The sequence below is a fragment of the Oenanthe melanoleuca genome, chromosome 1A (genome assembly GCF_029582105.1).
Source record: "Oenanthe melanoleuca isolate GR-GAL-2019-014 chromosome 1A, OMel1.0, whole genome shotgun sequence".
Classification (NCBI taxonomy): Eukaryota; Metazoa; Chordata; class Aves; order Passeriformes; family Muscicapidae; genus Oenanthe; species Oenanthe melanoleuca.
The window spans coordinates 9,487,639-9,504,826 of NC_079334.1; the positions used below are offsets into that span (position 1 = coordinate 9,487,639).

A 17,188-nucleotide genomic window follows, 5' to 3' on the forward strand; every position below is an offset into this window, starting at 1 on the left:
CACTCTTGTGCTACACTGCTCTTGGCTCTCCTGGCTGAGTCTACTCAGCTCCAGGCCTAAAAAAGAACTGCTTCTCACAACTAATATAGATTTCAAACACAGCTTGAAATCACAGGAGCAGAGAGACTGTTTAGGAACACAGAAGCTGCTGGCTAAGGAAGGTTTACTATTACTAAAGCTAGGATGGCTCATAAAGATCTGAATAGTAAGGTGCTCAAATTCCAGCCCACACTTTGTCAGGGGAAGAACTCTTGATCACTGTGCAGTTTCACAGATGTAGACAGCACTGAATTTCCTCTTATTAAGCTCAAAATCCCAGTTTCCACTTCCATGGCTCTGTTGCAAGAGATTTGGACAGGCAAAAGAACGAGTTTAAAGCTGTATTTGGAGCAGTTCCATGATGATACTGGGAGGCAGGGTAGAGGGAGGTGCACAGCACATCAACACTGGAAGCTGCCAAGTGAGATTTGTCTCATCATATTACTGCTGGGTGTTTTGCACACCTCATGGAGAGTGAGAGAGAGGAGCTTTGGGAAGTGAGGAAGAAGAAGGAGCAGGCAAACTTTCTGCAGAGACAGAAGGGGAGGACTCAAGCATCTCTTCAGGCAAACTGTTAACCTCCTGGTCAAAGGCTGGGTGCACCATAGTAGAAGACATGTCTGCAATAAGGATTTCATGGAGATGGAAGAGGAAATAATAGAACAAGACTGACAGCACCTGTAGTCTTTGCATGCAGAGCAGCTATGTACAAGAGCCCAATAATTACCAGAAGAGAGTGTCTGTGGAGCACTGCCATGTTAAACTCCCAATGCAGGTCTGCTCCATCAGAGGAGGGTCCAGGAGACTCCCAGGAGCTTAGCTACCCAAAGCAAACTTCCAGTCAGCATTTCCAGCAGGGCCAATGACATGACAGAGCAGCACACAGGACAAATCTAGCATCTGCCACTAGACAGGATATGAAAACTCTCAAAGATAATTCACTGTTTCTCCTTTTTGGGCTTACTGATCTTTCACATCTCTCACAGGATCAGATGATGAGCTGGCCATCACTCCCTCAGATGCTCTATCTGGGGAACAAGGTAAATCAATGAAATAAAGCCACTCGGGCTCTTCTCCCAGCAAGGCCTGGAAACACCAGACTTCAGCTCCCGTGCACCAGCTTTTAGGTGATTCTGGGTGCACAGAACCCCTCCAAGCTGGAACAGTGAGAGGGAGCAGCTGGCCACATGCCAGTATGAAAACAGAGGGGCGATGCTTGGTCCTGCTGCAGTCACAGGCACAAAATCTGACAGAAGGGGGAAGGAGCTGGCCAGGTGAGCAGAAAAGGACAGCAGTGAAAAGCATGAGGGCACAATCCATCCACAGCTTTCCCAGATTGCAAAAGGCACTTCCACTGTGGGTTAATTCACCTGGACGGAGATGACAAACACTTCTAGTTTTAAATAGAAAGTACCTCACCTTCCCTCCCCCCCTCCTCCAACAAACAAGAAAGGAGCAATAACAAGTGCTATCAAGCACAGACAAGCCCTTCAGCTAGCCAGGAAGCAAGGCTACACACAAGTGGAGCCCTGAGATCCTCCTCCTCCAAAAGCAGGGAGAGACAGAGCTTTCTGCCTGCCACCTTGGCCCTGCCTGCGTGGTGCCGGTACCGTCCGGCCGCCCTCGGCCCATCCTGCTCCCCTGCCCCGGGCCATGGGGCAGCCCACACGCCCAGCCTGCTGCAAACACACTCCCAGCACAGAAAGTCCTGCCCTGCGACGTGGGGATGGAGCTGCTCTGGCCCTGAGCTTCTGGCAGCAAGAGCAGAAAGCCATTCACATGTTTGAGCGGCATGGGCAAGGACACCCTTCTTCTAATAAACAACAGGTTTGCAAGTAATCCCTAGTTTGGGTTTATCCCTGCTGGTGCAGCCACAGCCTCGTGTAGAGATGCCAAAGCTGGCTTTAAGGGCTGCAGCTCAGGGAGGAAAGAGTTTTATGTTTGGCTCTAACACCTACCCAAAAAAACAACAAGGCTGCCCTGAGCCTTTTCCTGTTATCTCACCTTGAGCCCACAGCTCAGGTACACTTTACAAGGAGCTAAAGGAGGGGAAATTTAGGTTAGAGAAGAAATGCTTTTCTGTGAGGGTGGTGAGGCTCTGGAACAGGTTGCCCAGAAGGACTATGGCTGCCCCATCCCTGGCAGTGTCCAAAGCCAGGTTGGATGGGGCTCTGAGCAACCTGGACTGGAAGGTGACCCTGCCCACAGCAGATGGGTTTGAGACTAGGTGATCTTTAAGGTCGCTTCCAACCCCTTAACATTCTATGATTTGAATCAGCTCAGAGCCAGCCTTTCTCCTTACAAAATCCAGAGCTCAGTGTGCAGGACATCACCATCTCACCCAGGGAGCCACACACTGGACTTCAGTTTGGTGAGACACCCAAGAAACTGAGCACAAAGCCTGCCCTGCCACAAGCCTCAATTTTTATATTTCCTCAGCTAGTCCTGCCATGCATAGGCTGGCTTCCTCAGCTGTATGTCCCTCCATGAGAGAGATTCCCACTGCACATATTCCCCTGCAAAGAAACAGTCACCAATCTTCACACACAACCCTGGGCTGCTCTATCACTGTACAACCCATCAAGGGTGGTGAAGGAGGGGAGTCAAAACTCTTGAGCTCAGGAAGAGATAACACAGAGTGCTAGAGATAAGAAAGAAGAAGGGAAATAATGTAACGTGGAGTCAGCTTTGAGGGCGTGGAGAGCAGAAGGGACCTGCTGAAGGAAAGGACTTGGAGAGAGAAAAAGATGATCTAAAAAAGCAAAATAATGTAGAGTCTACTGCTGTGCTACACACAGCTGGTAATATTCTGGGAACCAGAAGCTGCCTCAGATGACTTAGGCAGGGGAGAACAAAATAAAGATGCCAATAGCACCTGACCTCCTGGAAAATGCAACTGAGCTGCTACTGAAGCTTGAGAAATGCAGGGGAGACCTCCCAGTCACACCAGTGTAGAGAGTCTGCCCGCGTTTTAACACACCCAGTTGCAGCTTTCACTCGTGCAGGCACACTCAAAATACACTGAGCCTATTAATTATCTAATGACTCACTAACTGAGAGAAAAAAAAAAAGAGGGATAATTTTCCATTCTTTTCTTACATTAGTTTTTATTTAAGTAGATTATAATACTTAATGCTAACAAAAAAAAAAGTGTCAGAGAAACATAATTTTGGGTTGAACACAATTTCACCTTGGAAATTGCTATTGAACATCTGGCAAACAGTGAGTGAAGAACATGGCTTGGATTGTACATTGCACTACCCAGAGATGCCATAAAAGTGATTCATTCTTAAGATAAAATGGGGTCACCAGTAAAGCAAAAAACCCAGCTCACTCCTCATAACTTAATAAGCAGAGGTTAAGTATATATTCATAAAAGTAATGGGTAAGCTTTGATATTCTGCAGTCTTCTAACAGGAGAATAAACACGAATAGTATGTGTTTCCCACTGCTAGAGCTCAGTAGAAAGAAAACTGACACTACTTGGTGAAGAGCAGAATTCCCACACTGGAAGTAATGTATTGAGTCACTGCAAAGTTGCTCTGTGCAGGTCTCTCTACAAACTCTGGGGATGGAAACACAATTGACAGAAACAACTGGAGCACAAAAGGAGGCAAGACCTTCCCAAATTTCTTTTCCTATGACACTTTATGCAGAGGTGGTTTCTAGCAGCATGCTGCACACATTCCTAGATGGCATGACTGCCATGAACTCGAGGAGTTCCCAGTTCCTCTTTGACCAGGATGATTCAGACAGATTCTCCAGTCAGCAGCAGAAATCTCAGTCTCTCACTACACTGTGGACACGTGAGCCAGAATCCCACGCTGCTGTTTTTGAGTCTCAGATTAAAGAACACTCCTGTTTGCACCAAACCATTCTGACAGATGCAAATGTCCTTAAGACATCAAAGGACCTGGAAACACACTTGAAAGCTTGGCCTTGCCCAGCCTGCACAGTGGAACCATTTGGGAGCACAGCTGCTGTCACGTTACCTGTACCCATCCTGAGCACAGTTAAGCTACAGGCAGATAAGGAAGAACAATATTCAGCAAACTGAACTGGGACAAACTGTCCTGCCCTGGAGAGAGAGCCTCCAAAGTTATCCTGTCTGATGCAAACATGTAATATAACCTCTTTCACAAGCTCTACCTGGAAAATTGTCAGATTTCTGGTAGCTGTCAGAGCCCCAAAGAAGATAAAGCTGGAACATTTTAGCAGTGTGGGATAACTGACAAGCAAAACATTGATATATACCCAGCCATAAATGTACTGGCAAAATCCCGCTTTTGTATCAATAGGTGAAGCACATTCTATGCAACTAAACAAAAAAAAAAAAAAAAAAAAAAAAAGCTAAAATACCCATAAAACTGCACCTGCATATCATTCCATAGTAGTGACAGCACAATGTCATCAGCCATAACAACAGCAGAAAATTCTGTCATACTTGGCTTGAATATTGTACCATCAATTGGAGAGAACAATCAAAAATTGCTTGATTTAGAATCCCATGAGATAGCAACCACAACAACAAAATCACACATTTATCCTTGTGTTGTGCCCTCAGAATGCATGTTTTCAGCCTTAGCTCCCCATATCAATTTTAATTACCTTATGACTCCAGCAATGAGATTATTTTAAAAAGGGATGAGATTTGTATCACAATCAAAAAACTTGGCAGTACTATAATAGTGATGGACCTTTGTACTGAAAACTGCAGCTAAAGAAAGAAAAAAAAAAATCCAAAAGGGATGTAGGGATGTATATGGGAAAAACAGGTTTTGGTACAACCCTCCCCTAACCCAACTTCTTGGGGAACAAAACATTTTTTTCTTGGGAATTTAATTGGCATCCTTAGATCGAAGAAGCTACCATGAGACAAATTTGCTATTGGAAGCAAAAAGTATTCGATACAAATAAAATGTTATAAGAAATGTAAATGTGGGAAAGCACCAGCAGGGACCCCTTCCCTCTCCCTTGTGGAAAAATAGCTTCACACACCCAAAGCCACAGGAATTGTGTGGGTGCTGAATAGGAAGGTACTAATGCGAACACACGGAAAACTTGTTGTTACTCACAGCCTAAGTCTTGTATGGCCAACTGGCACAGGTTTATTGTGCACATCACAACATTTTCTGTTTCTCATACAGTCCCACTTCCTAGAATCATGTGGTTATGGGAGAGTTTTGGCTTACAATTAAGAAAAAATGGATGTACGGCCTTTAATGGGTGTGGAAAAGGCCAGAAAAACTAAGTATGACTCAAAAATCAGATCTCGCTGTCTGGGTTTATCTTAACTTCTTAATCTTAAACCTTAATTTGTAACTAAGGAGAAGAAGGGCAAGTCCCCATTCCCTCTCTGCCTGATCCCTGGTTTTCAAAAGCTGGGACTCATGACAGTGCAGAATATTTAGGCCTGATGCAGTGAGTTACATGAGTTAGCAGAAACTAAAAAGAGGGCAGTGAAACACACTGTGATATAACTGGGTTAACAAAGATGAATAACCAAATTTTACAGGGCCAATTTAGGTATTTGCAGATATCCTGCTAAGTTCATTTGTTTATATTCCATTCATTAAAAAAAAAAAAATAAAAGAAAAAAAAAGGAGAGTTTCTTCTATTCCTTCTGCTGCTGACTGTACAAACTATCCACCTGGAACTGCATCCTATAAATCTCGATTAACAACTGACATGGAACCCTGAAAATCCAGAACATCTGAAATCCAGAGCAGACCAATTTGCTATGCATCCAGGTTGCTGCCAACATCTCCCTTGTGCCAGAGCACACGTGACCATGTATGAGCCATCCCAGGGAGTTGTCGAGCCAAAAAAAACCAACAGCCCAGGAGCAGAGCCATAAAAGTATGACACAGGAGGAAAGATAAGAAAGTCAAGGTAAATCTGACAGCTTCCTGCAATAGTTGTATATGGAATCAGAGAATGGCTGGGCTTGGAAAGGTCTTTAAAGCCCATCTCATTCCCACCTCCTGCCATGGGCAGGGACACCTTCCACTATCCCAGGTTGCTCAGAGCCCCATCCAGCCTGGCCTGGAACATCTGGCACCCTGTGCCAGGGCCTCAGCATCCTCACAGGGAACAGTTTCTCCCTCATATCCAATCTAAACCTACTGCCAGTTTGAAGTCATCCCCCCTTGTCCTGTCACTCCAGGCCCTTGTCAAGAGTCTCTCTCCATCTTTCCTGTAGGCTCCCTGCAGGCACTGCAAGGCCACAAGGAGGTCACCCCAAAACCTTCTCTTCTCCACGCTGACCAATCCCAATTCCCTCAGCATGTCCTCATAGCAGAAATTCTCCATCCCTCAAAGCATCTTGGTGGTCTCCTCTGGACTGGCTCCAGCAGGCCCATGTCCTCTGCGTGCTGGGACCCCAGAGAGGCTGTACAAGCTGCACGAGAGGACAAGAACACGAGGCTGGGCAGCAAAGCAGAATGCTGGACTTAGCCCTGGGTTCTGGTGAAGCCACACCCAGTATCCACAGGCAGGTCCCTGACACTCCAGTGTAGGCTCTCCTGTGTGACTGCCAAGCACTGCACACGCAGAGCTGGGCGCTCCCACGCACCAGCAGCACGGCAGCGAGCATTTACACCCTCACTCCTGGCCCTCTGCTAGGAACACGTCTGCTGCCCTCCCAGGTGAGAAGTGGGCACCAGGGGATGCAGGATATCCTAACTGGATTTACAACCATCTCCAAATGAGCCATTGTTTTCATGGTTTCATGTTTCCCTGTCTCGTTTTTGCCGCTGACTGTGCCATTCCGGTGAACCCACAGTCAGCCTTCTCCCCATAGGAAAGGACTGGCTCAGGTGAATTAGGAGATGGCCCCTGTGACCAACTCTGAAAACAAGTAACAACAGGTAGGACATCCTAGGAAAAGCCCTGGAAACCTCCTCAAACCATCTGCAATTCTAGCATGGAAACACTCCAAATGGAAGGGACCTTGTCTTTCAGATCAAGCTGTGAAAAGTTGTATAAATCAGGGGTTTAAATGGTGTAACTGGTATACATCAGTCTCAGAAAATGGCTTTTTATAACCAGCTTTACCAATTACTAATACTAATAAGGTAGTAATACTGCCTTATTTCAAGGTTTATAGTAGTAATTACAGCCCACATATGTTGTAGTTAAGATTTAGCACGAGTTCCTAATATTGTCATTAACACAGCATATTATAAAAATTAAAAAAAAAAAAAAAAAACGAACAACAAAAAACAGCTAGAGCCCTACACCCTGTAGGTTGTACCTCCAGGTACAACCTATAAAAAATTAAGAAACAGTACACACAGATGAACAATACTGATATTCTCTATTTCAGTATTATTTCCCCTTCTTTGTCAATGAACAAAAATTACAAGCATATACTTTGAAGTTCAGTACAACTCCAAGTGTGGATTAACTTAAAGCATTCATTTTATACCAGATCAGAAATATCACTAACATTTCTTTGATGCATTAGTTAAAGTATTTTTTCCCATTTTAGTAATTAAACAAGTTTCAAGGCATAAGGAACAACTAGAGATAGTTTAATCCTTCCTCCCTCCATTTTCATTTTTCTGCACGTGAACAAGAAGGCAGAGTCTGCTTCCCACCACCACCCTTCCAAATTTTCTAAAACAGCAGTCCTTGATGGCTTCATGACTCTTCAGATATTAGCTGAACCATCAGGATGCCCTTTGGCAGCCTTTGAAGACATCAACTCTGACTCTCCTTGACTGGCCTACGGCTTCCTTTTCCTCAGCCTTGTGGCATGTAACACCACCTCTCTTTCCCCTCCCAGGTCCCACCTTATCAGATGGCAATGCTGAGGAGTAAAGTAAGGTCTGTGTGCCTCAAATTCACCCCAAGAAATTAGAGGATGAGGCAACTTAACAGTGGCCTGTGAGCAACAGTGGAAAATCGAGCCGATAAAGTTTCCTTCACCTCTTTTATGACACGGTCACAAACCGACAGCTCTGGCTGAGGAATGCAAAGTCCTCGCGTCCCCCGGCCTACGCAGGTGTGCATGGCATATTCTAATTGGACTGGTGCATACCTTCCCATCCATGAGAGACTTCCCCTGGGAAGCCATAGGCACCAGGCAAATGAAATCGGAGACTCGGCTCCTTCGCCTTCCCATTACCTGCAGCACGCTTTGATCAGCGGGGCATAAATAAACACGTCAACGTCGCAGCTCTGCCAAGGTCAACGAGATGCAGCACAGCTCCTCCAGTCATCCCAATGAGTTCTTTGGACTTGGGACGGGAAAAAATGCTTTGCTGTGCTTAAAAAATAAAATCACTGGATGTGACAGCAGAGGGTATGATGTGGTGTGACCACTGTAGTTTGGGAAAGCCAATGGCAATAGAGAACCTGAAGGGGGAATGGTTGGGATTGTCAGTGGTTCCAAGAATGAGGGAAGAGCCAGAGCTCTCCTTCTTGGAGTCCTCTTCCCAAACACCTTCCTGCATGGAAAATTTAGTCTAACCTCTGCCAGACTGATGCATCTGAAGAACCCAGCTTCCAGCACAGATCTTTGCTGCTTATTACTGGAGACAGCACCTCACCTCCTTCCATTTGTGCCAGTGAAGGTGCAATTACAGCTATCCCTACAGCAGGACACGCAGCATTACTGCTTTTGATGCAAACACGGGGAATACCCCAGCATTCCAAACCTCTGGCTATTCCTGCACTTGCCCTAACAGAAGGTGGCAAAGATGTACCCTGCTGTTTTAAGTCTTGCCTCACCTCACAGCTACAGCTTATGAGCAGTTCAACATGGGTGCAGCCACTAGACATTTCAAGCCAGTGGGGCCCACAAAGGATAGCTGTTATCACCAGTAACATAATCCAGGCTGGAAGGGGAACACACATCAGGATACCAGGAGCTCTCCTTCTTTCAGTGCCCCGCTGCAATCATTCACTGAAAGGAGTCCCTACAGAAGACTTAGATTGTAACTGGTTTTGGTGTATTTTTAGGGCAACCAAGAATAGTTCCATCCAGCAGAATTTCCAGTTCCTAATTTAGCTGTTTGCAGCAGTTTCTGCCTGTTAGAGGGTCATCTGTGCAGCTGGGGTAATAGTAACCCCTCCTACCTCACAGCCATACTCTGAGGATTAGGCAGGGAGTGGCTGCTCAGTGTACTGAATATGCAAAGGCCTGTTATAAACCCCATATCTGATTGCAACCATAAGCAAAGTCTTATTTAAGCAATCCCTTCCCCAACAAAAATATATCAGCTGCTCACTCTGTTCTTTCCTTCCGTGTCTTTTTGCCTCCAAGTTCTTCCAGATAATAAAACACATTACTAAGATGTTTTCCTTTTGTGCTGTAACGTTGTTTACTACAAATGATAGAGATTTTTCACACAATGTAGTGTACACAATTAGTTGTTTTGGCTCATTCTGATATCACACTTGTACTGTAGGAGTCTTGCTGCCCGGTAAGTGAAAGCTCCACTCCCATAACCCCACATACGTCAGATATTCACAGCTGTCTATTTCTCACTGTGCCCACATTCAGGGGAGACTTCTTTTCCAATTCCATCAATTGTATGAACATGGGACATACAGCATCAGTTATTTCCTGCTGCCACTAAACACAAAACTGTATTTCTCTACCAAACCATAGTTTAAAACCAGGCTGGTGTTTTTTGCACATGCTTTGCTTGACACTTCTGTATTTTTCTCCCACATCAGTTAATACCTTTTTTCACCTTTCAGTACACTTTGTTCACTCTTTTTAGCAGTCACAACAAAACCTTTTACAATGCCTCTTTTTAAATTAAACTTTCAAAGACAACAATCTAGTAAAATGCAATTATAACACATTTCAGGGCAGATTTGCTTCCATACTGCCTTGCTGAATTTCTGATTTCTGATCATGCCAGTTTTCACTGCATACACAAAGCAGCACATCTCACCTTCTCCTGTTCTGGTCTCTTCTAAAGTCATTTTGCTATTACTATCAGAATCAATCCATCTTTCCCCTTTTACACTCAGATGAGTATTTTCATGTGTGATATCACTGTTACCACACACTCAGCAACTGGATAAGCAAAAATCACACTGGTAAGGAACAAAGGAAGAAATGTCTGTGGTGCATTTGATAACATCCACCGGGCAATTCAGCTGTCATGATTCTTCTAGACATACAGACACAATTTTTAGCTGCTTTTCACAGCCCTGACCCTCCCTTGTGACAGAGCACACACTACAATGACATAACTAGCATGCCTGGCCTTGCTCTTCCAGGATAAGGCACATTTCATTGCTCCAGCATACCTCCAAATTGCTCATCTTCCTCTCTCTGCCCCTCTCTGAAATGAAACAGCTCAGTTTACTCACTGTGCAGGGGCAGGAAGACAAGGTAAACTGTAGGAGTAATGTGAGAGGAGGATTTCCTTCCCAGATGGCACCAAAACAAGCAATGTTCACCCTGTGCCTACAGGAACACCTTACAGCCTCCTTCTCAGCCTTCCCTACATGCCCTGACAGAATATTCCCTCTTCTCAGCTGTGCTCAGGGATGAGAAGAGAGTGACAGTGCAGTCCTGTATTCCCTATACACATCACCAGTTGTTATTAAGAAATTACTGCGTGACTTGAGGGGTAACCCCATCTCCCTCAATCACTTGCACATTTAAGAAAACATGCCACAACCCATAATTTGCTGTAAAAATAGTGGGATATCCCAAGTTCCCTTTGCCTGTCTCCCCACAGCATCCTCTCTCTGCCCCAGGGTTTGGCAAGTATAGAGTCATGACAGGGTTGTGTGCTGTACTGCAGCCTTGCCAGTGCTACCCCCCTTGCCCAGCCTAAAATTCTGTTTGCCTGTATCTGGGACACATCTTTCCAGGAGAAAACACCTTGCCTAGGAGCTGGACATGAGTGATCCTTGTGGGTGCCTTTCAACTCAGGATATTCTACAGTCTTGTGGGGAGGGGTAGAGAAAGGAGAAAAAAGTGCACCATTCTCAAAGCACTCTAAGATCTACCAGCTCCACTGTATCCAGACTTAAGCCTGAAATATCTTCATGTGCAAAGCAAGTCACAGAAAAAGAGAACAATGAGAAGAAGAGTTACTTGAGCCATGTGTGAGCCATACCAACCATCAGGATTGAATCCTCACTGTTTTAAATACTGAGCACTGCTGTCCTGAAGAGCTGGCAGCATGCTCAGAATGCCCTTTCTCCCCTAAATCCAGCAACAGAATGGAAATAGACACACTGTACCTTCTCAACTTCACTAGTAGCCTGGCAGCCCTCACCTGTAAAACCAGACAGTGATCTCGGAGCACTCAGAAAGGAGAGTGACTCAAATGTTGCAGCTGGATTACATTTCATAGTCTAGAGTTACCCCTGGATGCCTGCACTATGGAATACCTACAGCACAACTTCTGCATCTAAACTCAGGCTTAATCCAAGGCCCACTAAAGACATCTGGTGCTACAGCATCAGAGCTTTGCTAGGCACTGGTATGATCTTTTCCTGTGAAAGCTATACTCTTCCCATCTACTCTTTCCAAATTTCCACGAGCCACTCATCACAGACAGCAATCTGTAGTGAAGATTTAAGGGCCGAGGTAAGATTTAAGTTATTCAAACAATCTGTTTAGGCATTTTTGATCATTACACCTGTAAAGGTGAGTGTAAAGCACACACCTTGTAGTTCACACATCCTGATTTTTTTGCAGCTGCCTAGCAAGATCACAGGCAAAGCACCTTCCTGTTCTACTCCTCCCAACAGTGAGCTTTGTGTTAGTTTAACACTGCTTTGTGAATCTATTTCTATTATCAAGTGAATATGCAAGTGTAGCCAAGGCAGCCACTTTGTGGCAGATGTGAACAGGGACCATATCCAACTAGTTACAGATCTGCTTGTAACCCACACTCCTGTCCCCTGATTATCCCTGGGCTTCCACAACCTGAACAAATCATGCCCGAACATGACCAGGATCCTAATCCCCTCCCCTGCCTCCGGAGGGGTGTATTTTGGATTCATAAACTTTACTGCTGGATTCGTTGATGAAGCAGGAGCTTTCCCTCCCCTCACCTCCTCCAGTCACACCCTGTGTAAGGCTGGGCCTGCTCACCAGTGCACAGCTCTGCTCATGGAGGGGATCACCCAGCTCCTGGATCCCACTGGGCACCACCCCAGCCTGGCCCAGGTGAAGATTTGGGAATTTCTGTGTATGATCAGCATTAGGAACCCCAGTGCTTAATGACTCTGAGCAGCAGCAATCCCACAGGCAGTGAATCTCACACTGAGCCCCTGCCTGCAGCTGGGTGTTCAATGTGAAATCACAAAAAGGTGGTTTGGTGTCCAAAGTCACACACTTCTCCATGATCCTGCAACTAGGATATGTTTTCAGGAAGGGAACTTACTGCCATCTCTGTTTTAATGCAGTATTCTCCTGGCAGCAGGTTCCTGTGCTTCCTCCCACCTCAGTTTCCTCCTTGTGTGCTATCCCATTACAGTTCCTTCAGCCACTCCTCCTCCTCTTCTAGCATTGGAACACCCTCTATTTTGTATACATTTACATATATGTGTCTGTTTATCTGTGTACATTTGTACACATGTCATGGTAATCACCTTCCCTCTTCTAAATTTTTCCCTTTATCAAAACCAATAGCCCTCCCCCTGACCTTGCACTGAACTTGTGCTAAAGTCAAGGGAATTTCTTCTTTGACTTCATCTCGCTTTTAATCCAACCCCCCAAACATGAGGTGAAAACAAGTCCCCACCACAAGGCTCTGTTCCTCATCCTGCAGTGTTCTGCATGGGGCTTGAAGGAATGTTGAAGATGGGGAATGGATTTTGTCTCAGGAAACCAATTCTACTCAAAGTACAAGAAAGTTGGAGTCACTTTTTAATGGAAGAGACAAGATTAACGAAGCTTTCCCAAAGGGGCACCCCACCTTGCTCAGCACTGAGCACCACTGAGAACTCACATCTAGAACGCATGAATGCATTAACTTGGAACTTTTCTGCACCACTGAACCCTTCATAGGCAGCAGTGTGTCACAGCCAAGGCTCACACCTCCTTCTTATATTAAATGCTCTTTCTCACACAATAAATTTCAGTATACCCTTCTTGACCAAAGACATAAAAGCAGCTGACCTAAGCCCAGTCCTGGCTAAACCCAGTTCTCCCAAGTTAACCTGCATTACTGAGTAAATCAGGGCAGGTGCTCTCAAATGTCAGCTGAAGAGGGAAAGCAAAAAGATACACTCCCTCCTATGAAGATTTAAGGTAAGGTGTGCTTGTGACAACTCTTAGTTTCACCAACTCTTCACCTTGCCAAAAGGAGTTCCATCCTCTGCCCTTTCTCTTCTGGTGGCAGAGGTGCATGTGTGGTCTCACAACAAACCGCAGCAGAGAACCAGCAGAGATGACAACAGGCAGGCACGACGGCTTCTTTCAACAGCAGTGCCAGCTGAGAGGATTTGTGCAACCACAGCCTTGTTTATCCAAGCACAGAAATGTAGGAACTAAATGTGTGATTCCCTCTGGCATCTAATCCTGCTGTTGGAAGAGGTGGTCCCTCACCACATTTCTCATGCCCAGTGTCACGCTATACTTCAACAATCTCTCTGGCCATAAAGCAGGCTAATCCAACTTCTATACTTTTTTTTTCTTTAGGGAAGGGGGTTAATATTCAGTTGGAACAGTAACTGGACTGATCTGAGACTGCCTGGTCACCAGAGCTGGTCCTAGGGAAGGAGCAGGACTGGATGAGAACTGGATTGTTCCTTCAGCAGCAGCCTGTTGTGCTGCTGGGCTGCTCATCATAAGTTATTCAATCAGAGACCCCAGGAAGCCCTGCCTGCACATAGACACCAAGCCAGGCACCCTCCACCACTGCTCTAAACCACACTGATCACCCAGACTCCAGCTCCACAGCTGACTCTTCCCAGAAGAAAGAGCTCAGCATGGCTAACAGTCATGGACCTGCAGTACAACAGGCCATCTTTCAGAAGGAAAAAGCGTCATCCTGGCAGCAACAGGCTCTGTCACCTGCAATGAAAACTTGGAGCAAGACTTTGCGGTTAGGAGCCAGGCCGGACAGATGGAGATAAGAAATTAGTGAGGGTAATCAGCCATTGGAATAATTTACCCGGGGAACCAGTGCAGCCTATCACTTGACATCTTGAAATCAAGACTGGGCACTTTTCTAATAGAATTCTGGATTCAGTGCAGTGAAAACCAGCTGGGAATGTAAATACCTGCCAGGGGTCAGGTGACGGTATCTGTCCCCAGCTGGCTGATACTCTGAACATCAACTGTGTGATTACATCAGGAAAGAGGGAAATAACCTCTGTGTAGAGCCCAAGTGCCAAAACAATAGAGCACAACTGCATTTGCACTGAAGTTGCTTCTGAATACTTCATTAAAAGATTCAACAGAACTTCAGTGAGGAGCTGCAAAGCGGAAAGGAATTGCAAAACTTCCGAGGCATGACTACTGAAATAAACTAGCTGTAGATAATTTAGCCAAACAGTAACTAAGCAAACAACATCAACTGGAAAGATACCAGATGACAGAATGACAGAAAGCACAGTAAACTCTTAGAATCAAACATCCTTGGAAAAAAATGTGATTCCAATTAAGAATTTGAAATCCCTTGCGGGTTGTTCCTCAAATTTTGCCTGGGATAACTATGGAGAGGGAATGTAATATGAATACAAACTAATTAAATAAAACAGCCCACTTTAAACAAGACTCCAAAGTGGATTACATTAAAAAGGGAAAAAAAAATAAAGAAAAAACCATCAAAAAACTATAGCATAATTTAGCTCTTTCCCGCACATGAAATAAGTGAACCATACGAAAAGATAAGATTCAACAGAACAAACACAAGGACAACCATCCAAAGTTAGCAGGATGAAATGGGGAAAAAAAAAAAAAAAAAAAAAAAGGCCTGCAGACCAAACTCTTACCAGCAAAATCTAGGATGCACAGGAGGCTCCCAGAGGAAGTATTTGAATCTCACTGTGTCAGAGAGCAGGAGCATCAACCTCAAGCCCAGTCACCTGCTGTCACAAGCGACTGGACAATACAAACCCACTGAGATTTACCCAGACCACGAGGCTGCTGTACAGGCAGGACAGGACAAATGCCACCCTCAATCACCACCAAGCAAAACGAGGTTCTACACAGAAGCCAGCTGAGCTCTTCCTAACATTAACAAAAACTAAGAACAACTCAGATTTGTTACATGTCTGATTATGGATGCCTCCTCCTCGCCCAATTCAGATGCAGTTCTGAAATCTGGGTCACCCATACATTATTTCTCCAAACCAAGCCACCTCCCTCCGGTGCATCCCTTTAAAAGGACTCTGCCCTTATCCAAGCCATCTCCAAGTCATTTAGGTTATGAGAAACTCTAAAACACCAAGGAATCAGGTCACAAAACTTCCAACAACACATTACACGTGTGGCTTGGTCCAGGAAGAACAAGCATCCAGCTCCAGGAGATGCCAATACATGGGCATCCATATCCTGACAAAGCCGGCAACAAGTCAACATGGATGAGCTGAGCTCAGAGCTCTGACCCCATAATGCCTACCAGGTTTGATGCAGTCTTAGCCAATATCTGGGAATAAACGACGCCTCAAGCAAGGACAGAGATGGGTGCTGGGAGGACGGTGGGTCAGGCGAGAGCCGTGGGAGCTCCGAATCCCCCCCGGGCAGGTTGGCTGGGGCGCTGGGGCTGCCATCGGAGCTGCTGCGGTGGCCGGGCTGCGGGAAGGAGGCAGGAAGCGAGCAGCAGGCAGGGATCTCGCCTTTCGTCCCTCTGCCTTCCCTCCGTGACAGGCCATACAAGTCACGAGGCGAGGAGGAAAACAAGGAGGTGTCCAGAGTTCAAGCACAGCACCCCCGCGACTCCCGGGCCGCAGCTCCCGGCGGGAGCCGAAAACCCGGCGAACACCGTGGGATCTCGCTCCTGCGTGGGAGGCACCATTTCTGCGGGAAGAGGCTCCTGCTGCTGCTTGGCAGCCGAGCCTGGGACCGGGCCTGCGCTGCGGGCCCTCCCTGCCGCCGGCAGCGGGCGGGGGAGCGGGGGGCGGCGGGCGGGACGGGCGCTGCCGTCGGGGCGCGGAGCCCCCGCCGAGGCGGCGGCCCCCCGGGACTGCCCCGGGCCCGGCGGAGCGCAGCCCTTTTCGCCGCCCCCTCGGGGGGCGCCGGGATCCCGCCGCGACCCCGCGGGGATCCGCGCCCCGATGGCGCCCGCACCGCGCACCCGCACCGGGCCCGCCGCGGGAGGAGCGACGCTCTCCTTCCCCGGAGATCCCTCCTCCCGTCCCCCTCGGGTCCTAAAATGGTGGGTCGGCCGCCCTCCCTCCCCTTCCTTCTCCCCCTCGTCCCGTCCCCCCAGCCCGTCCGCCCCGCGCTCCCGGAGCCCGCCCGTCGCCCCCGCCCCGGCCCCGCGGGGCAGCCGCCCCTCTGTCCGTCCCGGCCCGGGCTCCGCGGGGATCCGGCGCCAGGCCCGCGCCTCTCCCGGGAACACGGCAGCGGCGATCCCGGGAACGCAGCAACGCCTCTCCCGGGAACACGGCAACGCCGCCCCCGGCGGCCGCCCTTACCTGCGCCGGGCTCACATCGCGGGGCCGGGGCCAGCGCTGCCCCCCCGGCGCCCCTCGGCCGCCGCCTCGCCGCCGCCCTGCGCGGGGCCGCAGGTATGTCATGAGTGCCGAGCGCGGCTCCAGGTGAGCCGGGCACACCTACAGGAAGGCAGGCGGGCCGCCCTGATTGGCGTGCGGGGCCGGCGGCCGCGCTCCGACGGCAGCGCGGCGGGGCAGGGCAGGGCGGCCGCGGCGGACACGGCGGGCCGCAGCCCCCCGACACCAGCGGAAGGTATTTTCTTTTTTTTTTTTTTTTTTTCTTTAATTCAGTAGTAAGAATTTGGGTGAAGGTCCCAGAGGGAAAGCCACACGAGTCGCTCGGTTTGTTCAGCCTGGAGCAGACTGAGGTCAGAGCTCACAGCAGCTTCCTCACGAGGGGAGGAGGAGGGGCAGCTGATCCCTGCTCTGTGTGACAGGGACAGGACCCAGGGAGCGGCTGGAGCTGGTCACGGAGGGTTAGGGTGGATTTTAGGAAAAGTGCTTCCCCCAGAGTGTGCTGGGCACTGAACAGGCTCCCCAGGAAATGGTCACAGCA

At 47.7% G+C, this 17,188-nt stretch overlaps 1 protein-coding gene across 4 annotated transcripts in view; it reads right to left on the bottom strand.

Moving 5' to 3' along the window:
• The window catches only part of ARHGEF5 (Rho guanine nucleotide exchange factor 5), a 33,316-nt gene extending 16,503 nt beyond the window's left edge, over nucleotides 1–16,813 (bottom strand). For 2 of the 4 annotated variants that reach the window (XM_056511088.1, XM_056511087.1), the window contains exon 1: nucleotides 15,597–16,572. Coding sequence is in view for 1 of the 4 variants with exons in the window: in XM_056511074.1 (XP_056367049.1) it covers nucleotides 16,615–16,716 (102 nt within the window). In the remaining 3 variants the exon portion in view is untranslated. Of the gene's footprint in view, nucleotides 1–15,596; nucleotides 16,573–16,614 lie in introns of those variants that run through there. The other 2 variants (XM_056511074.1, XM_056511082.1) reach the window with 2 other exon arrangements.
• Nucleotides 16,814–17,188: the final 375 nt, after the last annotated feature.